This window comes from Grampus griseus (genome assembly GCF_964374135.1).
Source record: "Grampus griseus genome assembly, chromosome: 3".
Classification (NCBI taxonomy): Eukaryota; Metazoa; Chordata; class Mammalia; order Artiodactyla; family Delphinidae; genus Grampus; species Grampus griseus.
The window spans coordinates 164,496,740-164,520,577 of NC_139019.1; the positions used below are offsets into that span (position 1 = coordinate 164,496,740).

The following is a 23,838-nucleotide window of genomic DNA, read 5'->3' on the forward strand; positions in this document are numbered from 1 at the left end:
TGCAGTACGGGGCCGCGCGGCGCGCTGCGGTGGGAGTGTCTCCGGCCGTTCTGCAGGTGCGGCCAGGCCCCTCGGGAGGGCGGGGAGGGCTCGGCGGGCGCGGGGAGAGGCCGGAGGGCCTAGGACGGCTGCCCGGGCCGAGGTGCTTACTCCCCGCGGTAACCCCGGGGCCGGGATGGGAGCCCGCACAGCTCGGCTCTGCAGCCGGGCTCCCCCTTTTCGGTCTGTCGCTCTCAGGTACCCCTTGTTCGGGCCAACAGGACTGTCATCCGCCTGTTGAAGGGGAAGTCACGAAGTACAGCCCAGGTCCCGCAGCTAACAAGTGGTGACACCAGCCGGCCCCAGTACTCACCCGTCTTCCCCGATTTGTAGGCCTACCGTATCTCCCATATGCAGGATAACTGTTTATTAATAAATCACGTTTTATTTCATATTACGTTTCAGGTTATCTAGCTCTGCAAATGGAAATTTAGGTCTGAGTCTACATGTGCAAACTGGTTTGAGTGACGTGGCATGTGAATTTAAAAAATGGAATGTACCCTCTATCAAGGGATGAATTAGTTGGTGACTGACAATTTGCACTTGCTTACCTTAGGACCTGTTAACTTAGCTTTCTTTTCCTTTTCCTTTCCTTTCCCCTCCCTCCCTCCCTCCCTCCCTTCTGACTTTTACTTTGTATCAGTTTTCTTAACTGTAAGGGGAGCATGTCCTAATAAAAGCTATTTCTCACTTATGTCACAAGTCTTATTAACATCAAAGAAAAGTAAGACTATTCAGTTCTTTTCAAGTTGGCTCCAGCCTGTAAATCGCCGTAAGGCTTCAAAAGATGGGACTCCAGGAAAAAGAACATAAGCTTTGTTAGTACCGGGAATTGAAATTGAGTTGGCAGTAAATGGGATGTCTTTTTTTTTTTTTTTTTTTCGGTACGCGGGCCTCTCACTGCTGTGGCCTCTCCCGCTGCAGGGCACAGGCTCCGGACGCGCAAGCTCAGCGGCCATGGCTCACGGGCCCAGCCGCTCCGCGGCATGTGGGATCTTCCCGGACCGGGGCGCGAACCCGTGTCCCCTGCATCAGCAGGCGGACTCTCAACCACTGCGCCACCAGGGAAGCCCGGGATGTCTTTTTTAAATCATAGGTTTAAGACTCACTTCTAATGAGAAATGGAGAAAAAATTAATTCTGGAGGAAGATTAAGCATCAGATTTCAATTTGATGAGTGTGGTGTTTGTTTTTAGAGAGGATTCATGTCCCACCTTGTCTTTTTAGAAAGAGTTAACGTTTCTTAAAGACAGCTGAAATCTAGTGTTGTGATTTTTGTTATATGAACAGGCATTTTAAGTCATTTTTATTTTTGACTTGGGGTGTTGTCTTATGTGTTTGTGTGTGTGTGTGTGTGTGTGTATGTGAGTGTGCATGTGGGCACATGGCTTCTTAGTCTAACTATATTGAATTATTCTTGAGGAGTGTTGATTGTTTGGCACATTTTCATTGGGGGTGCCCTCAATGATCCAGGCCCTGTACAGGGGAAACAATGTGACTGAAATAGATTTAGTGCTTGCCCCTGTGGAGGTTTTGTTCTAGCTGGGAAGACAGATTTTAAATTAATAATGACAAGGGTGATGTAGAAACACAGAACAGGGGAACTTGAGGAGGAGATCAGCAAAAATATCTTAAATGGGACAAATGTTTGAAATTAAAAGATGAGTTTTATGTAACTAGACAGGGGTCAGGCTGTGGAGTCGGAGTGGGGAGGAGATTTGAAAGAACGGTGTAAGCGTAATCCCTCAGGCAGTACAAAGCCTGGTGTATTCCAGGAGCTGAGAAAAGATAGGGAAAGCTAAAACACAGAAGACAAAGGAGAGGAGGGCAGGGCCCTGAAGGCCATGGTAAACTTTGGACCTTGTTCTAAGGCCAGTGGGAAGCCACTGAATCAGAGTTTTAAGTAGGGAGTAATATGATTTTGTTTGTGATTTAAACAAACCACCAACTCCTGGGTTGAGCATGGTGTTTAGGATGGACAAGAATGAATGCAAAGTCCACACATATAGCAGCTTGGGTTAGTTCAGGACTCAGACAATTGTGGAGTTGGAAAAGTTGGGGCTTGGTGGTGATCGTGGAATTGAAAAAGTTGGAATGTTTGCGATGCATAAGAGGTAGAACTGAGAGAATTTGGTGCTCGATGTATTCTCTCTACCACATGATATAGAGTAGGGCTTGGCAAACTGTGGCCTGTGGGCAAATCTGCCCCAGTGCTGGTTTCTATTAATAAGGTTTTATTGGAACACGTGTTTATGTGTTCCCTGTGGCTGTTTCTGTGCTATAACCACAGTTAAATAGTTGCCATACATGTGGCCCACAAATTTTAAGATATTTACTGTGTGGCCTTTTACAGAAAGTTTGCCAACCCCTAGTACGTAAAGTACTTAGTACTTACCAAGTGCGGTTCTGGTGGCAGGATTTGGAGTCCTGAAAAAAGTGGACACAGGTCTATACCTCGAGAGTTTACATCGTGGTTGGAGAGAGAGAGGCAAACTTACCTATACAAATACATATTAAAAAATCACAACTTGATAAGGGCAGTGGAGGAAATGTAGAGGATGTTAGAGGTGTTTTGAGGGAGGATAAGAGGAGAAATGATCCTTGTATTAGGTGACTGGAGCCAGTAGAAACGGTCAGGGCCTGTGATGTGAAAGGTGGCTCAGGGCCCAATATGTTCCTTATTGAGATAATTTCCGGGTAAGCATGTTTCGCTTGGCCACCCTGCTGGTCCACAGAAATGGAATTATCTGGGCCAAACCCCTGCTTGGTGTTCTGCTTCCACTCTCATTTCTTCTTTTACCTCTGTCTCTCTTATTGCAGGAAGGACACCTACTGAAACTTTAAACCCTGGCGCTGGTGTCATGGTGAGGGGGAAGGAGGTGGTTAGGATGGATGGGGGGGGAATAATTATGTACTCTGGGCCCTGTCTCCTCTCTGCCTGCCTCCTCTCTGCCTGCCTCCCAACTGAGGAAGAAAGAAGAGGGAAGTGTGGAGCATCTTTAGCCCCGTCCCCAGGACCTGGCAACCTCTTTCAGTTCATAACCTCCGGAGAGAACTGGTTTGGGTGGAGGGTTCCCAAAGCGACCCTGGGGTTCTGTGCCTAATTCCAGAGTCTGACTGCAGTGCGGGGCTCATTTAGAGCCGGCAGCAGCAGAGCTCCAGGGCCATCCCTGCCATCGCTCGTGAGACCTACCAAAAACACATGGCTCTATACAGTAAAATTAAAATTAATTAAAATCCAACAAAATTAAAACCTCAGTTACTCAGTCACCCAAAGTACATTTCTCAAATGCTTAGTAGCCACACGTGCCAGTGGCTGCCTTTTTGGAAAGTGCAGACATAGAACATTCCCATTGAGCTTTACCAGTCAGTGCTGTTGTAGAGAATTCTGAGATTAAAAGGCCATCAAGTTTCTCAGATGCAATGGAAGTCCTATTTTAACAAGCATAAAAAATGACTAAATGCTTATCTATGTCTTGGGCGGCGTCCTAGGGACTTCATGAAAATTAAAAGATCAAACCCAAACTTTTGATGTCTTAAATAAGGAGTTTAGGAAAAGCTCTGTAAAGCTGAGAAGAACAGGCTGCGCCATCACTGGTTAGTGGAGTGACAGAGAGCCAAAGTTTATACTTTTGGATCTGTCCAAACGTTAAAAGAAAGTCAGTATTTTCTGCTGGGTCCCAGCAACTCCTCAGTTCTGCCCTTGTAGCACAAAAACTGCCATAGAGATAAACAAAGGGGTGTGGCTGTTTGCCAGTAAAACTTTATTCAGACAAACAGGAGGCAGGCCGGGTTTGCTAAGCCCTGCTTTGGAGAGAACACTCTCTGAATGTTCTTGCATTGGGTCTACCTTCCCCAGGGATAACCCCTCGTCCTGCAGAATGGTGAGAGTGGTCCTTGCTGAGCCGGAATATGTGTACTGTCTTAGGAATCAGTCACCTTGGAGGATGTGGCAGTGGGGCTCATCCAGGAGTGGGCGTTGCTGGATGACGCTCGGAGGAATCTGTGCAGATATGCGCTGCTGGACAACTGCAGGACCCTGGCCCCCCGGGGTAAGGCTGGTGCTACTCTGGTCCTTCCTGTATGCAAATGCTTTTTAAGCGCCTGCCACGTGACCATAGTGATGTAGTGTGGGTTTCCAGTTCATGGGCTTCCACAGGATAACAGCTCCATGCATTGCTTTTACTTAATTCTCTCCATAGTCACTCGTGTGGGTCTCACTGACCTTGAGCTTGGGCTTTGGGACTTAGAGAACCTCAGTTCCATGGGGCAGAGAGGGAGCGTTTGTAGTTTGGGCCCTTGTGAAAGAAGCTCACTGAGTTCATTAAAAACTGGATGTGATCACTTAGGTACCCCATGTACTTGCTCGGGGTCAGGAGCTGAGGTCCAGGTGGAGGGTGGGCAGGCAGAGGAAGCATTTATTTTCCTCTGCAAGCCCTCCCTTCCCTCAGCATGTATGTTTTTCTCCACCAGCAGGGACTCCATCCTGCAAAACCTGTCTGGTCTCCCAGGTGGGGCCAAGAGAAGAGCTGATGACAGCAGAACGAGGCATTCTCTGTGCTACGGGTGTGGGTGAGTACCAGGGGGCGTAGCACATTGTGACCCATCCAGACCGGGGTTTGAGGGTGGGTGCTGCTGGGAAGTGTCAGTCTGAGGGCATTTTTAAGGTTCTTTATTCTGAGGGGAAATAAGGTTGTTTGGGGTGAGTTCCTTTAGCTCTTCTTTTTTCACTTTTTAACTCTCTTACTTTTTGTTGGTTTCAGAAAAAGATCTGTTCCAATTTCTTTTTTTTAAAAAAAATTTGAGATACATACTGTAAAATTCACCCTTTTAAAGTGTACAATTCAGAGGTTTTTAGTATATTCACAGAGTTGTGCAACCATCACCACTATCTATTTCCAGAACATTTCTATCACCTCCAAAAGAAACCCTGTACTTATTAGCAGTTCCCCCCCATCCCCCTTCCTGCAGCCCCCAGCAACCACTAACTCACTTTCTGTCTCTGTGGATTTGCCTGTTCTGGACATCTCATATAAATGGAATCATACGTCTGTGTCTGTCTTCTTTCACTCAGCATCATGTTTTTGAGGTTCTTCCATATAGTAGCATGAAATGCTTCATTCCTTTTTAAGGCTGAGTGATATTCCATTGTGTGGATGCACCACATTCTGTTCATCCATTCATCAGATAATGGCCATCTGTCTTGTTTCCACTTTTTGGTGATTGGGAGTAGTACTACTCTGAACATTCATGTATAAGAATTTATGTGGAGCAAACATCATTCTCGATGGTGAAAAACTGAAAGCATTTCCTCTAAGATCAGGAACAAGACAAGGATGTCCACTCTCACCACTATTATTCAACATGGTTTTGGAAGTCCTAGCCATGGCAATCAGAGAAGAAAAAGAAATAAAAGGAATACAAATTGGAAAAGAAGAAGTAAAATGGTCACTGTTTGCAGATGACACGATACTATACATAAAGAATCCTAAAGATGCCACCAGAAAACTACTAGAGCTAATCAATGAATGTGGTAAAGTTGCAGGATACAAAATTAATGCACAGAAATCTCTTGCATCCTATACACTAATGATGAAAAATCTGAAAGAGAAATTAAGGAAACACTCCCATTTACCACTGCAACAAAAAGAATAAAATACCTAGGAATAAACCTACCTAGGGAGACAAAAGACCTGTATGTAGAAAACTATAAGACACTGATGAAAGAAATTAAAGATGATACCAACATATGGAGAGATATACCATGTTCTTGGATTGGAAGAATCAATGTTGTGAAAATGACTATACTACCCAAAGCAATCTACAGACTCAATGCAATCCCTATCAAATTACCAATGACATTTTTTACGGAACTAGAACAAAAAATCTTAAAATTTGTACGGAGACACAAAAGACCCCGAATAGCCAAAGCAGTCATGAGGGAAAAAAACGGAGCTGGAGGATTCAAACTCCCTGACTTCAGACTATACTACAAAGCTATAGTAATCAGAACAATATGATACTGGCACAAAACAGAAACATCGATCAATGGAACAAGATAGAAAGCCCAGAGATAAACCCACAAACCTATGGTCAACTAATCTATGACAAAGGAGGCAAGGATATACAATGGAGAAAAGACAGTCTCTTCAATATGTAGTGCTGGGAAAACTGGACAGCTACATGTAAAAGAATGAAATCAGAACACTCCCTAACAACATACACAAAAATAAACTCAAAATGGATTCAAGACCTAAATGTAAGACCGGACACTATAAAACTCTTAGAGGAAAACATAGGAAGAACACTCTTTGACATAAATCACAGCAAGATCTTTTTTGATCCACCTCCTAGAGTAATGGAAATAAAAACAAAAATAAACAAATGGGACCTAATGAAACTTCAAAGCTTTTACACAGCAAAGGAAACCATAAACAAGACAAAAAGACAACCCTCAGAATGGGAGAAAATATTTGCAAACAAATCAACAGACAAAGGATTAATCTCCAAAATATATAAACAGCTTATGCAGCTCAATGTTAAAGAAATAAAAAACCCAGTCCAAAAATGGGCAGAAGACCTAAATAGACATTTCTCCAAAGAAGACATACAGATGGCCAAGAAGCACATGAAAAGCTGTGCAACATCACTAATTATTAGAGAAACGAAAATCAAAACTACAATGAGGTATCACCTCACACCAGTTAGAATGGACATCATCAGAAAATCTACGAACAGCAAATGCTGGAGAGGGTGTGGAGAAAAGGGAACCCTCTTGCACTGTTGGTGGGAATGTAAATTGATACAGCCACTATGGAGAACAGTATGGAGGTTCCTTAAAAAACTAAAAATAGAATTACTATATGATCCAGCAATCCCACTACTGGGCATATACCCAGAGAAAACCATAATTCAAAAAGACACATGCACCGCAATGTTCATTGAAGCACTATTTACAATAGCCAGCTCATGGTAGCAACCTAAATGCCCGTCGACAGAAGAATGGATGAAGAAGATGTGGTACATATATACAATGGAATATTACTCAGCCATAAAAGGAACGAAATTCAGTCATTTGTTGAGATGTGGATGGATCTAGAGACTGTCATACAGAGTGAAGTAAGTCAGAAAGAGAAAAACAAATATCGTATATTAACTCATGTATGTGGAACCTCGAAAAATGGTACAGATGAACCGGTTTGCAGGGCAGAAGTTGAGACACAGATGTAGAGAGCAAACGTATGGACACCAAGGGGGGAAAGCCACGGAGGGGTGGTGGTGGTGGTGTACTGAATTGGGCGATTGGGATTGACATGTATACCCTGATGTGTATAAAATTGGTGACTAATAAGAACCTGCTGTATGAAAAAATAAAATAAAGTTCAAAAATTTAAAAAAAACGAATTTATGTGGATATGTTTTCATTTCTCTTGAGTATATACTTAAGTGTGGAATTGCTGGGTCATTTTTTAAAGTTTTTGAAGAACCGCCAAACTGCTTTCTAGAATAGTCACACTATTTTACCTTCCCACCAGCGGTGCATGAGGGTTCCAATTTCTCCATATCATACAAACAATTATTGTCCAATTCCTCTTTAAACCAAACATTTCTTTGTGTGTTCCTTTTCTAATTGCTTCTTACTTGTTTGCCTGATAACACTGTCTGATAATGTCATTTTCAATCTCCACGGATTCCTTTGCTGGGAAAAAAGTCTCTCATATCCACCTCATTCCCATCACTGCCCAATTCCTACTCTTAGAGCCTCACTTTCTCACTGATAGCTTCTTCCATTTCAGTACTGACCCAAGTTTAGGGTCAATATTAAAAAAAAAAAATACATGTTGTGTGTGTCAATATCATGCCACTACTTCTTTCTGAAAGAAGGTAATTTTTTTTTTCCAATTCATTTTAGACTGGGAATCTCAACTTAAACCCAAAGAGTCTACTCCTCTGCAGGATATTTTGGAGGAAAATTCATCCCATGATTTGCAAATGGTAAGATTCACGGGTGATGATTCTTTACTCCCTCTCATAGAAGAAGTTGAGGAATACGTGAGTTGGACACGCACACCAGCGCCAGGCAGATATTTGAGCCAGGGCTTTTCCTCAAGGACATGAAGTGTCTGGAGGGAGCATCCATGACCCATGAATTTGGGCAAATCCCACCTATCACTTAAGATTCTTTCTTCTTAGAAAGTTCCCCTGAGTAAACATTTCCATCAGTGAGAGTCAGACATTGATTGTATGCAGTGTGATTTACTCTTCAACAGTGATCAGAAACACGTTGTCTGTTAGAGATGCCCCATGTAAGTTCAGGATGTGAGAAAGCCTAGTGGTGGAACCTGCCACATCCTGGAAGAACTCAACCTGTCTGAACAAGGCGCACCTTTGAAAATGCTGAAAACGTGCCCCTGACAAGGAGCATCCCTGGGTGACCTTTTTGTCATCATCCACCGCTCATCAGGAGCAAACTCCTCCTGGAGAGAAGCCACCTGCTGATTTAACCGTGGTGAGAAAGGCTCCTGGAGGAATTATACCTTGGACCTGAACAAGAGGACCTGCAGGAGAGGGCCACTCTGATTGTAAAGAATGTGGGAAAGTTGTCAGGGGTCCCACACCCCTAGGGAGACAAGTTGAGACCCCACACTGGAAGGAAGCCCTTGTCAAAGAGTGGAAAATCATTCAGAACCAGCTTGCACAGTATGGTGCGTGAGAAAATGCAGAGTCCTGCCATCCCCCCTTTGACCCTGAATTCCTGCCTTCCTAAACTACCGAGCCTCCAAGTTTGAGTTCCCATTCTTGGGGTTTTGAAGCTTAGGGTTAGGGCTAAGATTTGGATAGAGGGACATACAGAGCCCATCTTCACCCCCAGGCCCAGAGCCAATGAGGTATCTAGCTTCTCTTCCTCTCCACCTCTATCACGGATGGTGTCAGCCTCAGAGTGTCAGAGACACTGGCACAGTGCATGGGGTGGTGAGGCCGGGGTAGTAGAGACCCCTTTTCCATTCCTGTGCCCTGAGCACGCGGAGCCTCAACCCTGCACAGCCTCGTGAGGAGTGGGCTGCCAGGCAGCTGAAACTCTCGCCCCTGCATGGCTGGCATCAGACCCCAGGGCAGCCGAGCCCTCTCCTTAGTGCCCAGATCCTCCTTGTCCTTGGTTTACACTCTTGTTTTGGAAGAGAACGTCCTCCACTAGCTGCTTGGGAAAGGGCGCTGGCTTTTGAGACCTTAGGATCTGCAAATGTCTTACTGGAGCTGCTGGATCCCAGGGGCCTCATCTGCTGTTGTTGTTGCAGTAACCCCATTATAGAGTGTTCTGTGCGCCATTATAGAGCTCTCGATTGATGCCTGTTGAATGAAGGAGTGAACAGATGGGTGCTGGTAAAGACGGCTCCAGGCCCCTACCGGCACCATGCCTCAATCAGCAGATGGACCGTGTGAGGGCGGGAGTACGGGCCATGAGGGACGGGTGTCCTTTGTGGTTTCTGTGGGCTCTTTCCTCTCAGTAGGGGGTTCCAGCACTTTCCACAGAACTTCACTGCCAGCTCAGTAGTGAGTACTGAGTGTGGGAGAGGAGGGGCTTCTGCTGTATCTGGAAACACAGGCAGTCACAGAATGTTGTGAGTGGGCATAAGTGGTCCACTTCCTTCTATATAGAGGAATCCCACTACAGTTCCTTCTGTGTAGAGGAATCAAGCAGCTCACCCCTGAATATGCCCCTAAGTGGTCCAGCATATGTGAGGTCGGGAGTCAAATCCAGGCCTGTCTCTAGACACCGCCGTCTTAGCCACCAGGGTCTTCTGCTTGAGGATCGCACATCCTGATACTTGGTCGATGTGGCTGAACCTTTGGTTATCCCTTCTAGGCCATGTGGGTGTCACTGAGCCTTGTCGCAATCACTGGGGCCCCTTATGGCAGCTCTGAGGTCACGTGTGAATAAGTGCTGGTGGCCAGGGACAGACCAAGGCCCTGTAGCCCCAAAGAATGGGCATCTCCAGGCTCAGCCTTCCTACTGTCCCAGGGCCACCCACGCCACCTCTCCTGCACAACACCCAGCTCCTCAAGGCTGTGGTTTCACCTCTTCTGTTTCCTGCTGGATCCACAGTGCCTGTACTAGCAGTGCTCAGTAAGTACGTGTTGAGCAAATAGGCGGAACTCCTAAAAACCTTCAAGAAGAGTGATCTGTGTCAGAATTATTCTGATGAAAACATTTGTCTCAAAATGGTACCCCCGGGATTTCAATTTACGGAGGTGACTGAGTGATGACATGGAGAGGCCAGTGACAGCGACTTACATTTCTTGAGAGGAGGGGGCTGGCCACGCCACACAGGGCCACACGAGGAAGCACCAGCATCAGTCAGGAGGCTGACAGGAGTGAGGGGAGACTCTAGGCCGGAGCCTTCATTGGTTTTCTGTAGGAAAGGCAAGGCAGGGCAGGGTAAACATCTTAGGATTGGTGAGTTTGAGTGATAATTTTGGGGGATCTTGAGGCGCAGGGGCTGTCCCCAGTTGTCTGGTACCTGGCCTTGGTGATTTAGGGCAGGGGGAATGTTGGCTTGGTGTGTGAGAACTAGCTAAAGGAGGTGGTTCGGAGTACGAGCTGTGGATCACAGGGGAGATGTAAACAGCTGTGGCCATCAGTTTGGCCCTGTGATTGATGGATGCCAGGGGCATCCTCAAATATGGAATCTAAGGAAACAGAATGAAGTTCATATTCAGAGCCAAGGGCTCCCAGCCTTTCTATAGCAACCTTTCTAGTAAAATATCTTGTAGCGCCTCCAAGGGCTTGTGGCCTGACCTCCAGACAGGGCCTCTCCAGAACCAGAAAGGGGTCAGGTCTGTCTCCAAGTCTCTGGCATGATCAGTCCTCGTTGGTGGCAGGGGCCCACAGTGCAATAGGGGGAGTCACGAGGTCTGAAACTACCAGGCCCATGTTCCCCAAATTCTGATGGCACGAGCCCCAAACTTAGGGTCTCTGAGGGTGAGAACAGCCTCCATACCGCCTCTGTCCTGCTCAGCACCCTCCATGCCTTTTCCCAGGGGCTGGGACTGGACCTGAGGATGCAGATCAAGCCCATGATGGGAGAGAGGGGGACACCTCTGACTCCAGGGGACCGGTCAGCTCTCCAGGAGTCACCTTGGTCTTCTGAGGACCCAGTAAGCCTGGGAAGTGGTTTGCTGGGAGGGCCCCAGCCCCATCCAGGAAAGCCTAGGGTTCAGGAGTTTTGTTAGGTGGGGAGGCAGGAGGGAGGGATGAATCTAGGACCAACTGCCAACTGTTGGGGGAATTGGGAACATGCTGGAGGCCCAGGCTTACCTCCTGGTAGGAACTGCTGGACATGCCGTGGCATTTCTGCGTTGAATGTAAATATCCCTAGTGTGATGTCAGGCCCAGAGCAGTCCTAGGGGAGGGGCTAGCACCTAGGGTTCAGGCCCTGCCTCTCTTCGTCCAGTCCTTCCACCCTCATTCCCACCCTGTCCATGGCCAGGAAACCTACAGGAATGAGTGGGTCCAAGGGCTGTGTGAAGAGTGTCCAGGCCGGTAACCAAGCTCTTGGCTCAGGGCCTTGTGTTTTGGTACTGAGGTGGACAGAGTTACCGAGAAGGACACTTTAAGGTGTGCTATGAGCCCCGCGCTGAGGAGGAGGGGCCTCCTCTCACCTGTCCCTGCCCATCACCTGCCCTGAGGGACCTGCCACATTTACTTCCCATCCACCACCAAGTCTTCCAAACTTTTCCTCCAAAATATAAACCTACCTCTGACTGCTCCTTCTGTTCCTGGTGCCACCACCCTGCCCAGAGCCACCGTTATTTCTCCTGGACCCCCGGGAACTGCTCCTGACAGGCTCCTGCTACCACTGGGCATCACCCTGGACACCGAGGCCAGAGGCATCCCTTAGAAATGCAAGTCAGTTCAAGTACCCTTCCCAAGGGAGTGGCTGGCGGTAGAGGAGAGTTCAGGTCCTTTCTCCCACAGCAGGGCTTCCCCTCCGGAATAGTTTACTTATGTCCCCTCATTTGCAGGGGTCCACCTCTGCATCCTCCCTCTACCCCCTCAATCTGCTGGCCATCCACTGCCCCTCTCTGCTCCAGCATTTCCCCCACTACCGGAGGCTGCTCAGAGGAGGCCTCCCTTACCCAGGCCCCCTCTCTCCATCCCATCTTGGAGTTGAAATTCCACGACGGTGGCTAACTTTATACTGAAGAATTGTAAACCTGGACAAGGGAACAGGGCCTGTCCCTGTATGTTCAGTGTGTTTCCCCAAAGCAGGGCCAGTCATGCCAATTCAGTCTGGGTGAGCAGGTGTGAGTGGATCCCACCGACTGTGTGACTAATATGTTCCTGTCACTCTGTCCAGGGGCTGAAGGTGGCTGTGCAGATTCAGAGGGTGGCCACGCCGGAGCCTGCGCTGCGCCTCCTCAACCTGTTGGGGGCTGGGGATTCTGGTGAGTGAGAACTGGGTGGAATTGACAGCCAGAGGGCCCCGCTTTGCTGTGTTGTGTCTGGGAACTTGCATCCGCCGCCTTTTCCTCTGACTGCAGTCGTTGCCACAGGGAGAGAATGTATGAAGCAATCTCTCATTATTTACATACGCAAGGGGAAAGGCACTTTCTAGGGATTGTGGGCTGGGATTCTTTTTTTGTTTCTTTTGGTCTCAGATCTTTCTGTTATGGAAGAGCAGTCCCCACTCAACTATGGCAAAGGCCAGACCTCTTTTGGGGCACGGTTAAATTCTCCACTGCGCAAGCATGTCGATGCTGAAGGTTACAGTTGAATTTACTATAAGTGGCACATGTTTGAACTGAGCTTTTAAAAAATGAGGCTAAAAGCCACATCTCCTGAGAAGTGGGGGAAAAAATTAATTCTGGAGGACAAATAACATTGTAGCTTGTACTGCAAGGCGTTTGTTTCCTTCCATCTTAATTTATTGTAAGAATAATAAATTTTGATTATTAATCATATCATCCAGTCTTGCATTTGGAATCTGTATTATGCCACTGACAGGAAGTAATGCTTAGATTTGGGTTATATGTTGTTGTTCTATATATTTTTGGTACGCCTTCTGGGCCAGGCTCTGCCATAATGTACTCGTTTTATTTATTTATTTTTAAAATTTTTATTAGAGTATAGTTGATTTACAATGTTGTGTTACTTTCTGCTGTACAGAAAAGTGAATCAGTTACATATATCCATATATCCACTCTTTTTTAGATTCTTTTCCCTTTTAGGTCATTACAGAGTATTGAATAGAGTTCCCTGTGCTATACAGTAGGTCCTTATTAGTTATCTGTTTTATATATAGTAGTGTGTATATGTCAATCCCAGTCTCCCAATTTATCCCTCCCCACCTTTCCCTCCTGGTAACCATAAGATTGTTTTCTACATCTGTGACTCTATTTCTGTTTTGTCAATAACTTCATTTGTACCGTTTTTTTAGATTCCACATATAAGTGATATCATATGATATTTGTCCTTCTCTGTCTGACTTACTTCACTCAGTATGACAATCCCTAGGTCCATCCATGTTGCTGCAAATGGCATTATTTCATTCTTTTTTATGGCCGAGTAATATTCCATTGTATACGTGTACCACATCTTCTTTATCCATTCCTCTGTTGATGGATATTTAGATTGCTTCCATGTCCTGGCTATTGTAAATAGTGCTGCAGTGAACATTGGGGTGCATGTATCTTTTCAAATTATAGTTTTCTTCAGGTATATGCCCAGGAGCAGGATTGCAGGATCATATGGCAGCTCTATTTTTAGCTTTTTAAGGAACCTCCATACTGTTCTCCATAGTGGCTGTACCAATTTACATTCTCACCAGCAGTGTACGAGGGTTCCCTTTTCTCCACACCCTTTCCAGAGTTTATCGTTTGTAGACTTTTTAATGATGGCCATTCTGACCTATGTGAAGTGATACCTCATTGTAGTTTTGATTTACATTTCTCTAATAATTAGTGATGTTGAGCATCTTTTCATGTGCTTTTTGGCCATCTGTGCCATAAAGTACTGTTGAAGTACTTGGTGTGCTCTGTGCTTTTGAAGTACTCTGGAAGGTACTCTTGAAGTACTCACCGCTGTCATCCTGTGGTGAGATGGGCACTGGGAAACAATTGCAGACCAAACCCTGAGGCCCTCCCCCATGGAGTTCACAGTCTGGCTTGGTGGTCAGATTTTTCAATGGAGACTGGAATGCAATGGAAGCATATAACAGGAGGGCTTTATCTTGGGGGGCAGGGAGGAGCTCTGGGAAATTTAAGTTTAGACCAAGTTTCTCAACTGCAGCACTGCTGATACAGGGACTGGATCTCTGTGGTGGGGGCCGTCCTGCATGTTGTAGGATGTTCAGCAGCATCCCTGGCCACCACTCCCTAGCTGGCAGTACCACCTCCCCCTGTATTAGTTTGCTAGGGCTCCCATAACAAAGTACCACAGGCTGGGTGGCTTAAACAACAGAACTTTGTTTTCTCACAGTTTTGGAGGACAGAGGTCCAAGATCAAGAGGGCTGTGATCTGTTTTTTGGCTTGTTGATGTCCATCTTCTTCCTGCATTTTCCCTCTGTATGTGTCCGTGTCCAAATTTCCACCAATTACATTGGATTAGGACCCATCCTACTGACCTCATTTTAATTTAATGACCTCTGAAAAGACTCTATGTCCAAATACAGTTATAGTCTGAGATTCTAGGGGTTAGGACTTCAACATATGAATCTTTGGAGGGACACAGTTCAGCCCATAACACCCTAGTCATGACGACCAAAGACATCTTCAGGTGCTCTGGATTGTCCCCCTCTAATGCATATGTTGATGCCGTAACCTCCCATGTGGCTGTATTGGAGACAGGGCCTTTAAGGAGGTTGTTAGGGTTAAATGAGGTCTTAAGGGTGGAGCCCTGATCCCATAGAATTGGTGTCCTTATAAGAACAGGAAGAGAAAAAGCAGAGTTCTCCACCATGTGAGGACACAGTGAGAAGGCAGATGTCTGCTAGCCAGGAAGAGCATTCTCACCAGAGCCGGACCATGCTGGCACCCTGGTCTCAGACTTCCAGCCTCCAGAACTGTGAGAAAATAAATTTCTGTTGTTTAAGCCACCCAGTCTGTGGTATTTTGTTACAGCTGCCCGAGCTAAGATACTAGACACTGCCACCTGACCTCTGGGGACAGGGGTGGCTTAAGACCATAATAATTACTGTATCGTTTAGATGTTGGTCTGTTTGGAGGTTTGGGGAGAGGAGTTCAGGCCTAGGAATGGCATCTGTAAAATCCACTGGGCACCGGGGAAGAAGAGCCTGGTCCTTCAGCACCTGGGAGGAGGATGGGCCTCGGGAGGATATGAGTGGTGGGTGGAGGCAGTTAGGAAAAGGACGGTGGTGGCCTAGAGTTGGGGGTGAGTGTGGAGTAGGTGTGTCAGGGGTCCCTAAGACCACTCCCAGGTTTGACGATTCGCTAGGACTCAGGACTTAGCTTACAGTTGTACTCATGGCTATGATTTATTCCATTGAAGGGATGCAAAGCAAAGTCAGCAAAGGGAAAAGCCTTATGGGGTGAAGTCTGGAGGAATTCAGGCACAAGTTTCTGGAGTCCTCTCCCAAGGGAGTCGCATGGGACACGCTTAATTCCCCCAGCAACAAGCTGTGACAACACGTGTGCAGTATTATCTACAGGGAAGTTCATTAGAGACTCAGAGCCCAGGGTTTTCCCTGGGGGCTGGTCATGTAGGCACCCTCTGCCCAGCACGTACCTAAATTCCAGACTTCCAGAAGGAAAACAGGCATTCAGCATAAACCGCACTGTTTGTACAAAGAGTTTAAGCAGAGAGTGAGCCCCTCTTATCAGTTAGGGTGGTGGGAACCCTCTCGAAATCCAAGTTCCCAGAGGCCAGCTAAGGGCCTTGCTGGCAGGCCTTGCTGAGGAGAGCAGTCAGGCCTGCTGTGTTAACTCTTGTCTGCACACCAGGTAAGCTAGGAACCATGTAAGATGTACACAGGAGGTTGAGTTGAGATAGTTTGGTGAGTCATGTGTGCATTCGTTTACCAGACATTCCAGGGCTTTTTTTTTTTTTTACATCTTTATTGCAGTATAATTGCTTTACAATGGTGTGTTAGTTTCTGCTTTACAACAAAATGAATCAGTTATACATATACATATGTTCCCATATCTCTTCCCTCTTGCGTCTCCCTCCCTCCCACCCTCGCTATCCCACCCCTCCAGGCGGTCACAAAGCACCGATCTGATCTCCGTGTGCTATGCGACTGCTTCCCACTAGCTATCTACCTTACGTTTGGTAGTGTATATATGTCCATGCCACTCTTGCTTTGTCACAGCTTACCCTTCCCCCTCCCCAGGGCATTTTTATATGCCAAGCACGGTTGGGGGGTGAGGGTGTAGCAAAAGGAAAAGGACCCCAGGCTTGTTCTTCCGAAGCTGCCAGTCCATTGGGGGAGATGGAAGATAATCACCTAAGGAAGCAAAAAAAAAAAAAAAAAGTAGCTGGTTATAGATAGGTAAGGGCTGTGAAGAAAGGAGAGGGTCTTTTTAGAGAAAAGAAAGGTATTGGGGAGGAGAGACTCTCCGAAGGAGTGACATTTAAGTGGGTCCAAATGAGAAGGTATGATATAGGCATTCCCCATAGCAGGGACAGGGTGAGAGGAAGGGGAATGGGGTGGGTGGAGGTGGGGAGGTGGGTGTAGAAATGTCATCACTGATTTTTTTTTTTTTTGGACTGATCGTTGGGGTCAGAGGGGGAGGAATTGCTCATCTGAGATCAGGGACACTGGAAGAAGGACAGGCTTTGAGAAGAAGGTGATAAGTGCATTTTTTTTTTGGATGGAGTGGGTGAAACAACAGAAATTTCTATCTCAGTTAGAGGTCAGAAGTCTGAAATCAAGGTGTCGGCAAGGCCATGCTTCCTGTGAAACCTGTAGGGAAATAATCTTTCTTGCCTCTTCCTAGCTTCTGGTGGTTGCTGTAAGCCTCAGTATTCCTTGGCTTGTGGATGCATCGTTCCCATCTCTGCCTGCCTTGCCACGTGGCTTTCTCCCCTCATTCGGTATCTCTTCTCCTCTTAAAAGGACTCCATTTGTATTGGATTAAGGGCCCTCTACTCCACCATAACTTTATCTTAACATCTGCAAAAACCCTATTTCCAAGCAAGGTCATATTCTGAGGTACTGGGGGTTAGGACTTGTTATTTTTTGGGGGGACACAGTTCAACTCATAAAGTCTGCTCTCTGGACCCGCAAATTCATATCCTCCTTACATGCAAAATACAGTCACATGATCCCAACATCCCCAAAGTTTTTACCCATTCCAGCATCAACTCTGTCTAAAATCTCATCTAGATATTGACCCAGAATATCCCAGATCTTGTCATCTAAATAATCTAAATCAGGTATGGTGAGACTGGGGGTGTGATCCATCCTGGGGGCATAATTCCTCTCCATTTGTAAATTGGTAGAACCAGAAAACAGGTTCTCTGCTTCCAAAATACAATGGTGGGGCAGGCATTGGATAGACATTCCCATTCCCAAAGGGAGAGGAAACAAGGGTCCCGGGTCTCACGTACGTTTGAAACCCAGCAGGGCAAGTTCAAAGCCTGAGAATGATCCTCTGTGGCTTGAATCTCTGTCCTCCGCCTCCTGGGGCAACAGCTCACCCCATCTAGCTCATTTTGGATGTTTCATTCGTATTCCCCCAGGTAGATGAGTGGAGATATCGGAGCCAATGGTTGTGTATATGGGTCTGGAGTGCAGATGTGAGAGTCAGCCTGGAGATTTGGGCCTTGTCAGGTAGTTGGGAATTGACGCCCAGAGCCGGGGACGGTGCCTTCCGAGGCGGAGACTACAAGGTGAGAAGAGGAAGGTGTGCACCTTGGGGACACCAGCAAGTGATGGAGGAGGAGCCTATACAGGAAACCGGGAGGGAGGCTGCGGGGTGGGGGTGGGCACTGAAGCCCAGGGGGGTGGGTTTTAAGATGGAGGGATTGGATGACTGAACATGTCAACTAGATCCCCACTCTGGATGGAGGTCACAGGTGATCCTAGTGAGGTGCTGGTCCTTGGAATGGTGATGTTGGGAAGTGAGTAGGAGGTGAGAAAATGGATACAGAGATTGCCCACGATGGGGAACAGAGAGATAGAACAGTAGCTAGAGGGAAGTGTGGAGTATTACAGCTTGAATTGTGACCACCCCCAAAAAAGCTATATTGAAGTCCTAACCCTCAGTACCTGTGAATGTGACCTTATTTGGAAATAGGGTCTTTGTAGATGCCATCAAGTTAAGATGAGGTCATGATGGTGGGCCCTAATCTAATATGAATGGTGCCCTCGTAAGAAGGGGAAAATGCCATGTGAAGACAGGAACACACGGGGGGAGGACAGCCATGTGATGACAGAGGCAGAGATTGGAGGGACACGCAGTTACAAGCCCAGGATTGACCTTCACCACCAGAAGCCAAGAAGAGGCAGGGAAGGACTCTACCCAGAGTCTCAGAGAGAGTGTGACCCTGCCCACACCTTGATTTTGGGCTTCTGGCCTCCAGAACTCTGAGAGAATACATTTCTGTTGCTTTAAGCCACCCAGTTGTGGTACTTTTTTACAGCAGCCCCGGGAAACTAATGACATGGGGTCAGGGATTGGATGTGATTCAGGTTTAATTACCAAGGGGAAAGGTCCCATCGAGAGGGGAGGTGAGGGTGCAGGGAGACAAGGGTTGGCTGGGGAATCACTTGCTCCTCTGTAACAGGCCAGAGTGAGGAGGCCTGGTGCAGATGAGGGATGTTATTGATTTGAAGGCAGGAAAGGAAGGATGCTTCCTTCTCAGGCACACTCACAGGGAGGTGGCGGTTTCTCTGTCCCCTACTTGTGGTAAGTCCTGGGGTGCTATCGGCCCTGCAGAGTTGGGGCAGAGGAAGGGGCCCAGCAGCTAAGGCAGGACAGCTGACCCAGGGCTGAATCAAGGGGGAGAAGGGGGTGCCCCAGAAACTTCAGAGTCTGTTGGTGACTTGAGACTGTGGCTCCAGAGATTTGGAACAGAGGAAACGCATGTGTGTGTGCATGCGTGTGTGCATGCGTGTGTGCATGCATGTGTGTCTGTGTGTATGTCTGTATATTTCTGTGTGTTTGTGCTTGTCAGTGTGGGTATGCGCATACTGTGTATGCGTGGTGTGTATGTAAACATTTGTGTGAGTGTATGCATGCGTGTGTACTGGTGTGTGTGAGTGTACATGTGTGCCCAAGCAGCTGGGAGTGTGTGCAAGCATATGTGCATGCATCTCTCTGTGTACATTACATGTGTGTGTCCCTGGGAGTGTGTGCATATGTGTGTGCACATGCGGTCATTCACAGGGTGGGCAGCCCTTGGCCCTGCAAGTGGGGTCACTGGGCCAGGCCCAGACCCTAACGGCTCCCCTCTTCTCCTCCAGCAGTGCCTGCTCAGGACCCCACCTGGCTCCGGGAGGAGAGCACAGAGGAAGAAGCCGTGGCTCCTGGGACACTGAACACTTGTCTGCACGTAAGTAACAAATACTTGTTCTTCTTGCTTTGCCTCCTTGTCCCCTTCCCCTGTCTGGGAGTTTCTTGACCCCAGAGGACTGGTCTCCAGGCTTCCAGGCACTGGGCCTCTAGTGGTGGGTGGGCAGTGACCCCACTCCCTCATTCAGGCCTTCCCCTGGTTATCAAGGGCCATGTTCAGCTGAATGTCAGGAGGGAAAGCAGGGCGAGGACGTGAGCTGTCCTTGTCTTATAGTCATCATGGTCTCCCAAGAGCAAACAGTTGTCATTTACCAAACATTTTTCTCTTGCCTGTAACGCGATCAGGTCTGCTGGACCCTGGGGCTAGAGGGGAAGGACTTCCCAGCTAGTTGTTAATAACTAAGTCCTGTCATGAAGTTTAGGTCCTTTTCTGCCACCCCTTGGGATGCTGTCATTTAGGGAGGGAAGAGTAGATGGAGAAGAGTTCTAGTTCTGAGGCCTGAGCAGAGAGACCTCAGAACTGTGTCTGAACATCTTCTACATGTAAGTGTCCCTTTCCCAGGCCTGCAAACCCCACACTGTCCTCTTGAGTATTGGTTGGGGTGGCCCCTGGCTGAGCAGGGACGGGTGTGCATTTTAGGAACCAGTCACCTTTGCGGATGTGGCCGTGCTGTTCACACCGGAAGAATGGCTGTTTCTAGACTCTGCCCAGAGAAGCCTGTACAGAGACGTGATGCTGGAGAACTATAGGAACCTGACCTCTGTGGGTAAGGCTGGCCTCGCTGCTTCATCCACACACTTGCGCAGCTACTATGGTTTCCCGGAACTGTGCTGGTTTCAGAAATCGAGAGGTGAAGAGACAGGAAGGTCCTGCCTTCATTGTGCTTATAGTCTAGTGGTTTCTTCTTGGAAATGAAGATCTGTCCATTGTTTCTGGTCTTCTCAAGTTTGTCCCTGAGCCAGGCGCCGGGTTTTGGGGACTGGAGAGTCCCACTGTCCTTTGGGACCCAGTGAGGGAGCTTTTACTTTGGTTCCTTAGTGAAAGAGCTCAGCCGTGCCATCAGAATATAGGTGTGTCCATTTTGCTATTCCTATCTCCAGTGACCCTAAAGACTTCAGAATATCGGCTCTCATTGCATGGCAGGCACAGTTGCTCATACCCTGCATCTTTTCCCATGAGCAGGAGATCAACTCTGCAAAGCCAGTACATTTTCCCATTTGGAGCAAAGAGAAGAGCTGTGTGTCACTGAGAGAGGGATCTTCCCAGGAACCCACTTAGGTGAGCACCAGGCAGATTAGGAGTGCTTAGTGCCCTTGATGGGGAAGGCTGTTGGGTTGAGCTCCCTCAGTAAATTCCACTTTCTTTCCTCTTTCTCTTCCCTTTTTATCTCTAATGCTTTACTTTGGCTTCAGTAAAGATTTATCCTACCTCCTTTTCACATTTAGCACGTCCATGTGTATATTTCATCCAGTTCCTCCCCACTGTATGTTCTTACTAATACTTCCTCTCAACATCAGTCCCAATCTTCATAGAATCCCTTCTTAGTAAATTATCTACTATTTTCATTCCTTGTTCCTATGATTACGTGACTCCTCACGTAGCCAAACACCTTAAAATTTTCCTTTACCCTCTGATACATTCCTCTTATTCATAGTTTCTTCCCATATTTAGGATCAGTATTAAAAAAAAATCTGCACATGCCTAGCTTTTTTTGTCATCTTGATCCCACAGTTTCCTTCTCTGTGCGCTTAATATTTCTTCCCCTTAATTCATTCCAGAACCTCAACTTCAACCACAAGACTCAATTCCTAACCAAGATATTTTTGCAGAGATTTCATCCATTGGCACAAAAAGGGTAAGGCATAAAGGGGTTATTCTTGTTCCTCTACAGTAGGAAATGTCTGGGATTGCTGTAGGTTAGAAACACAAGAAACCCAGGGAGAGATTCAAGGCAAGTGGTACTCACCTAGGAGAAAGCAGTTTCTTGGGAGAGAGTCTGTGAATGTCATGAATTGGGGGAAAACTCTAAATGTAGATCAAGATGTGGCTTTACAGAGTTCCCAAAGCTAACCATTTTCGTAAATTTGACACATGTGGAGCATTTAAAACTTAATTTAGCCTTACATAATACAGAAAAAGTCTACATCTAAGAAGTCCCATGAAAGTAATGAAAATGATAGCTCTTTGTGGCAGAGTATCTGCTTGAAGGAACTCAGGGTAGAAATGGTATAGATACGCTAAAATGGTAAAATCTTCAGCTATAGGAATGTCTCTTTCCTACACTCACTTCACTTGGGGGAGAATATCTGTGAATGCAATAAAGCCTCTGGTCTTCCCATTTTCCTCAATTGACAGGAGCGACCTCAGACTGGAGAAAAACTCTATAAATGCAATGTACTAGGGAAACCTATTAACAGCATCAAACCACTTTTTCAGTACCAGAGAATTCCTGCAGGAGGGAACCCCTGTGAATGCCGAGAGAGTGGAAAACCCTTCTTCCAGACTGCTCACCTAATCGTGTCTGAGAAAATTCATAGCGGGGATAAAACCTATGCATGTAACAAATGTGAAAAATCGTTCAGATACAGCTCCGATCTCATCAGGCATGAGAAGACTCACACTGCAGAGAAGTGCTTCGAGTGTCAGGAGTGCAGGCAGGCCTTCAAGTATTCCTCAAATCTGCGGCGGCACATGAGAACTCACACTGGAGAGAAACCCTTCGAGTGCAGTCAGTGTGGGAAAACCTTCACGAGGAACTTTAACCTGATCTTGCACCAGAGAAACCACACGGGCGAGAAGCCCTACGAATGTAAGGACTGTGGGAAAGCTTTCAACCAGCCGTCCTCTCTGAGGAGCCACGTGAGAACTCACACCGGAGAGAAGCCTTTTGAATGTGGCCAGTGCGGGAAAGCCTTCAGGGAACACTCATCACTGAAGACACACCTGCGGACCCACACCAGAGAGAAACCGTACGAATGTAACCAGTGTGGGAAGCCCTTCCGGACAAGCACTCACCTGAACGTACATAAGAGGATCCACACAGGGGAGAAGCTCTATGAGTGCGCCACCTGCGGGCAGGTCTTGAGTCGTCTCTCAACCCTTAAGAGTCACATGCGGACCCACACGGGAGAGAAGCCCTACGCGTGTCAGGAGTGTGGGCGAGCCTTCAGCGAGCCCTCATCCCTCAGGAAACACTTGAGGACCCACACCGGCAAGAAGCCCTACGCGTGTCAGGAGTGTGGGCGAGCCTTCGGCCAGTCTTCACACCTTATTGTACATGTGAGAACCCACACTGCAGGGAGACCCTACGAATGTAATCAGTGTGAGAAAGCCTTCAGGCACAGCTCTTCACTTACCGTGCATAAAAGGACTCACGCCAGGAGAGAAAACGTCAGGACTGGCGGCCTGCCTTTATCAGTGTCTCTTGCTTACGGTGGGCCCCATGCTGATTAACTTCCAATTTGTAAAAACATAAACATCCAAGGCTGTGATCATCTCTCATAGTACTCGTTAAGCGACATCCCATGTTTTGATGTATAATATTTTCATTTCAGTTTAATTCTCCATATTGTCTTAGTTTCTTTTACCACTTATTCTTTGACACACGAGTTAAATGGAATTAGGTTTTTAAATAAAAGTACATGGGTATATTTTTATAGAGGCATAATTGTAGTGAAATGCATAAATCTTAAGTGTACAGTTGGATGAGTTTGACAGATGTATACTTGTGTGTAATCAATACTCCATTCAGGATATAGACTGTTTCTGTCGTCCTGGAAAGTTCCTGCATATATATGGGTGTTTCTTTTTAGTTGCCTTTTTGTTGTTGGTTTCTAATTTAATTACACTCTTAGGAACGTATGTGGTCTTTATGTTGTTGAATGTTAAGTATTTGTGGAGATTTGCTTTTAGGTCTAGTGTGGTGCGTCCTGTTAATTGCCTACCAAAATTGCCCCTTCTTGCTTACCAAAGCACTTAGGGTTTTTTTTGTTCAGATTGGGTCTGTGCACTATTTTTTTTTTTTTTTTGTGGCTTAAAACAACAGAATTTTATTCTCTCAGAGTTCTGGAGGGCAGAAGTTGAAATCAAGGTGTCTGCAGGACCACACTCCCTCTAAATGCTCTAGGGGAGGTTCCTTCCTTGCCTCTTCCAACTTTTGGTGGCTCCAGGTGTTCCTTGTCTTGTGGCAGCATCTCTCCCATCTCTGCCTCTGTTTTCAAATGGACTTCTCCTCTGTGTGTCTGTGTCTTCTCCTCTTCTGTCTCTTTTAAGGACACTTGTCATTGGATTTAGGGTCCACCCAGATATCCAGGATGGTCTCA

At 46.8% G+C, this 23,838-nt stretch overlaps 1 protein-coding gene across 6 annotated transcripts; it reads left to right on the top strand.

The window, feature by feature from the left end:
- On the top strand, nucleotides 1-23,543 carry ZNF333 (zinc finger protein 333). 6 transcript variants are annotated; one of them, XM_082650583.1, is made up of 12 exons: nucleotides 1-56; nucleotides 2,859-2,902; nucleotides 3,967-4,090; nucleotides 4,512-4,610; nucleotides 7,951-8,033; nucleotides 11,079-11,195; nucleotides 12,398-12,485; nucleotides 19,467-19,555; nucleotides 20,156-20,282; nucleotides 20,699-20,794; nucleotides 21,295-21,371; nucleotides 21,872-23,543. In XM_082650583.1, exons 2-12 carry the CDS (start codon nucleotides 2,900-2,902, stop codon nucleotides 22,967-22,969), a joined length of 2,001 nt encoding a protein of 666 aa, XP_082506709.1. In that variant the 5' UTR covers nucleotides 1-56; nucleotides 2,859-2,899; the 3' UTR covers nucleotides 22,970-23,543. The 6 variants fall into 6 exon arrangements, with proteins under 6 accessions (XP_082506709.1, XP_082506712.1, XP_082506710.1 ...); XM_082650586.1 differs by having other exon boundaries at nucleotides 21,953-23,543; XM_082650584.1 differs by having other exon boundaries at nucleotides 19,470-19,555.
- The last annotated feature ends 295 nt before the right edge of the window (nucleotides 23,544-23,838 follow it).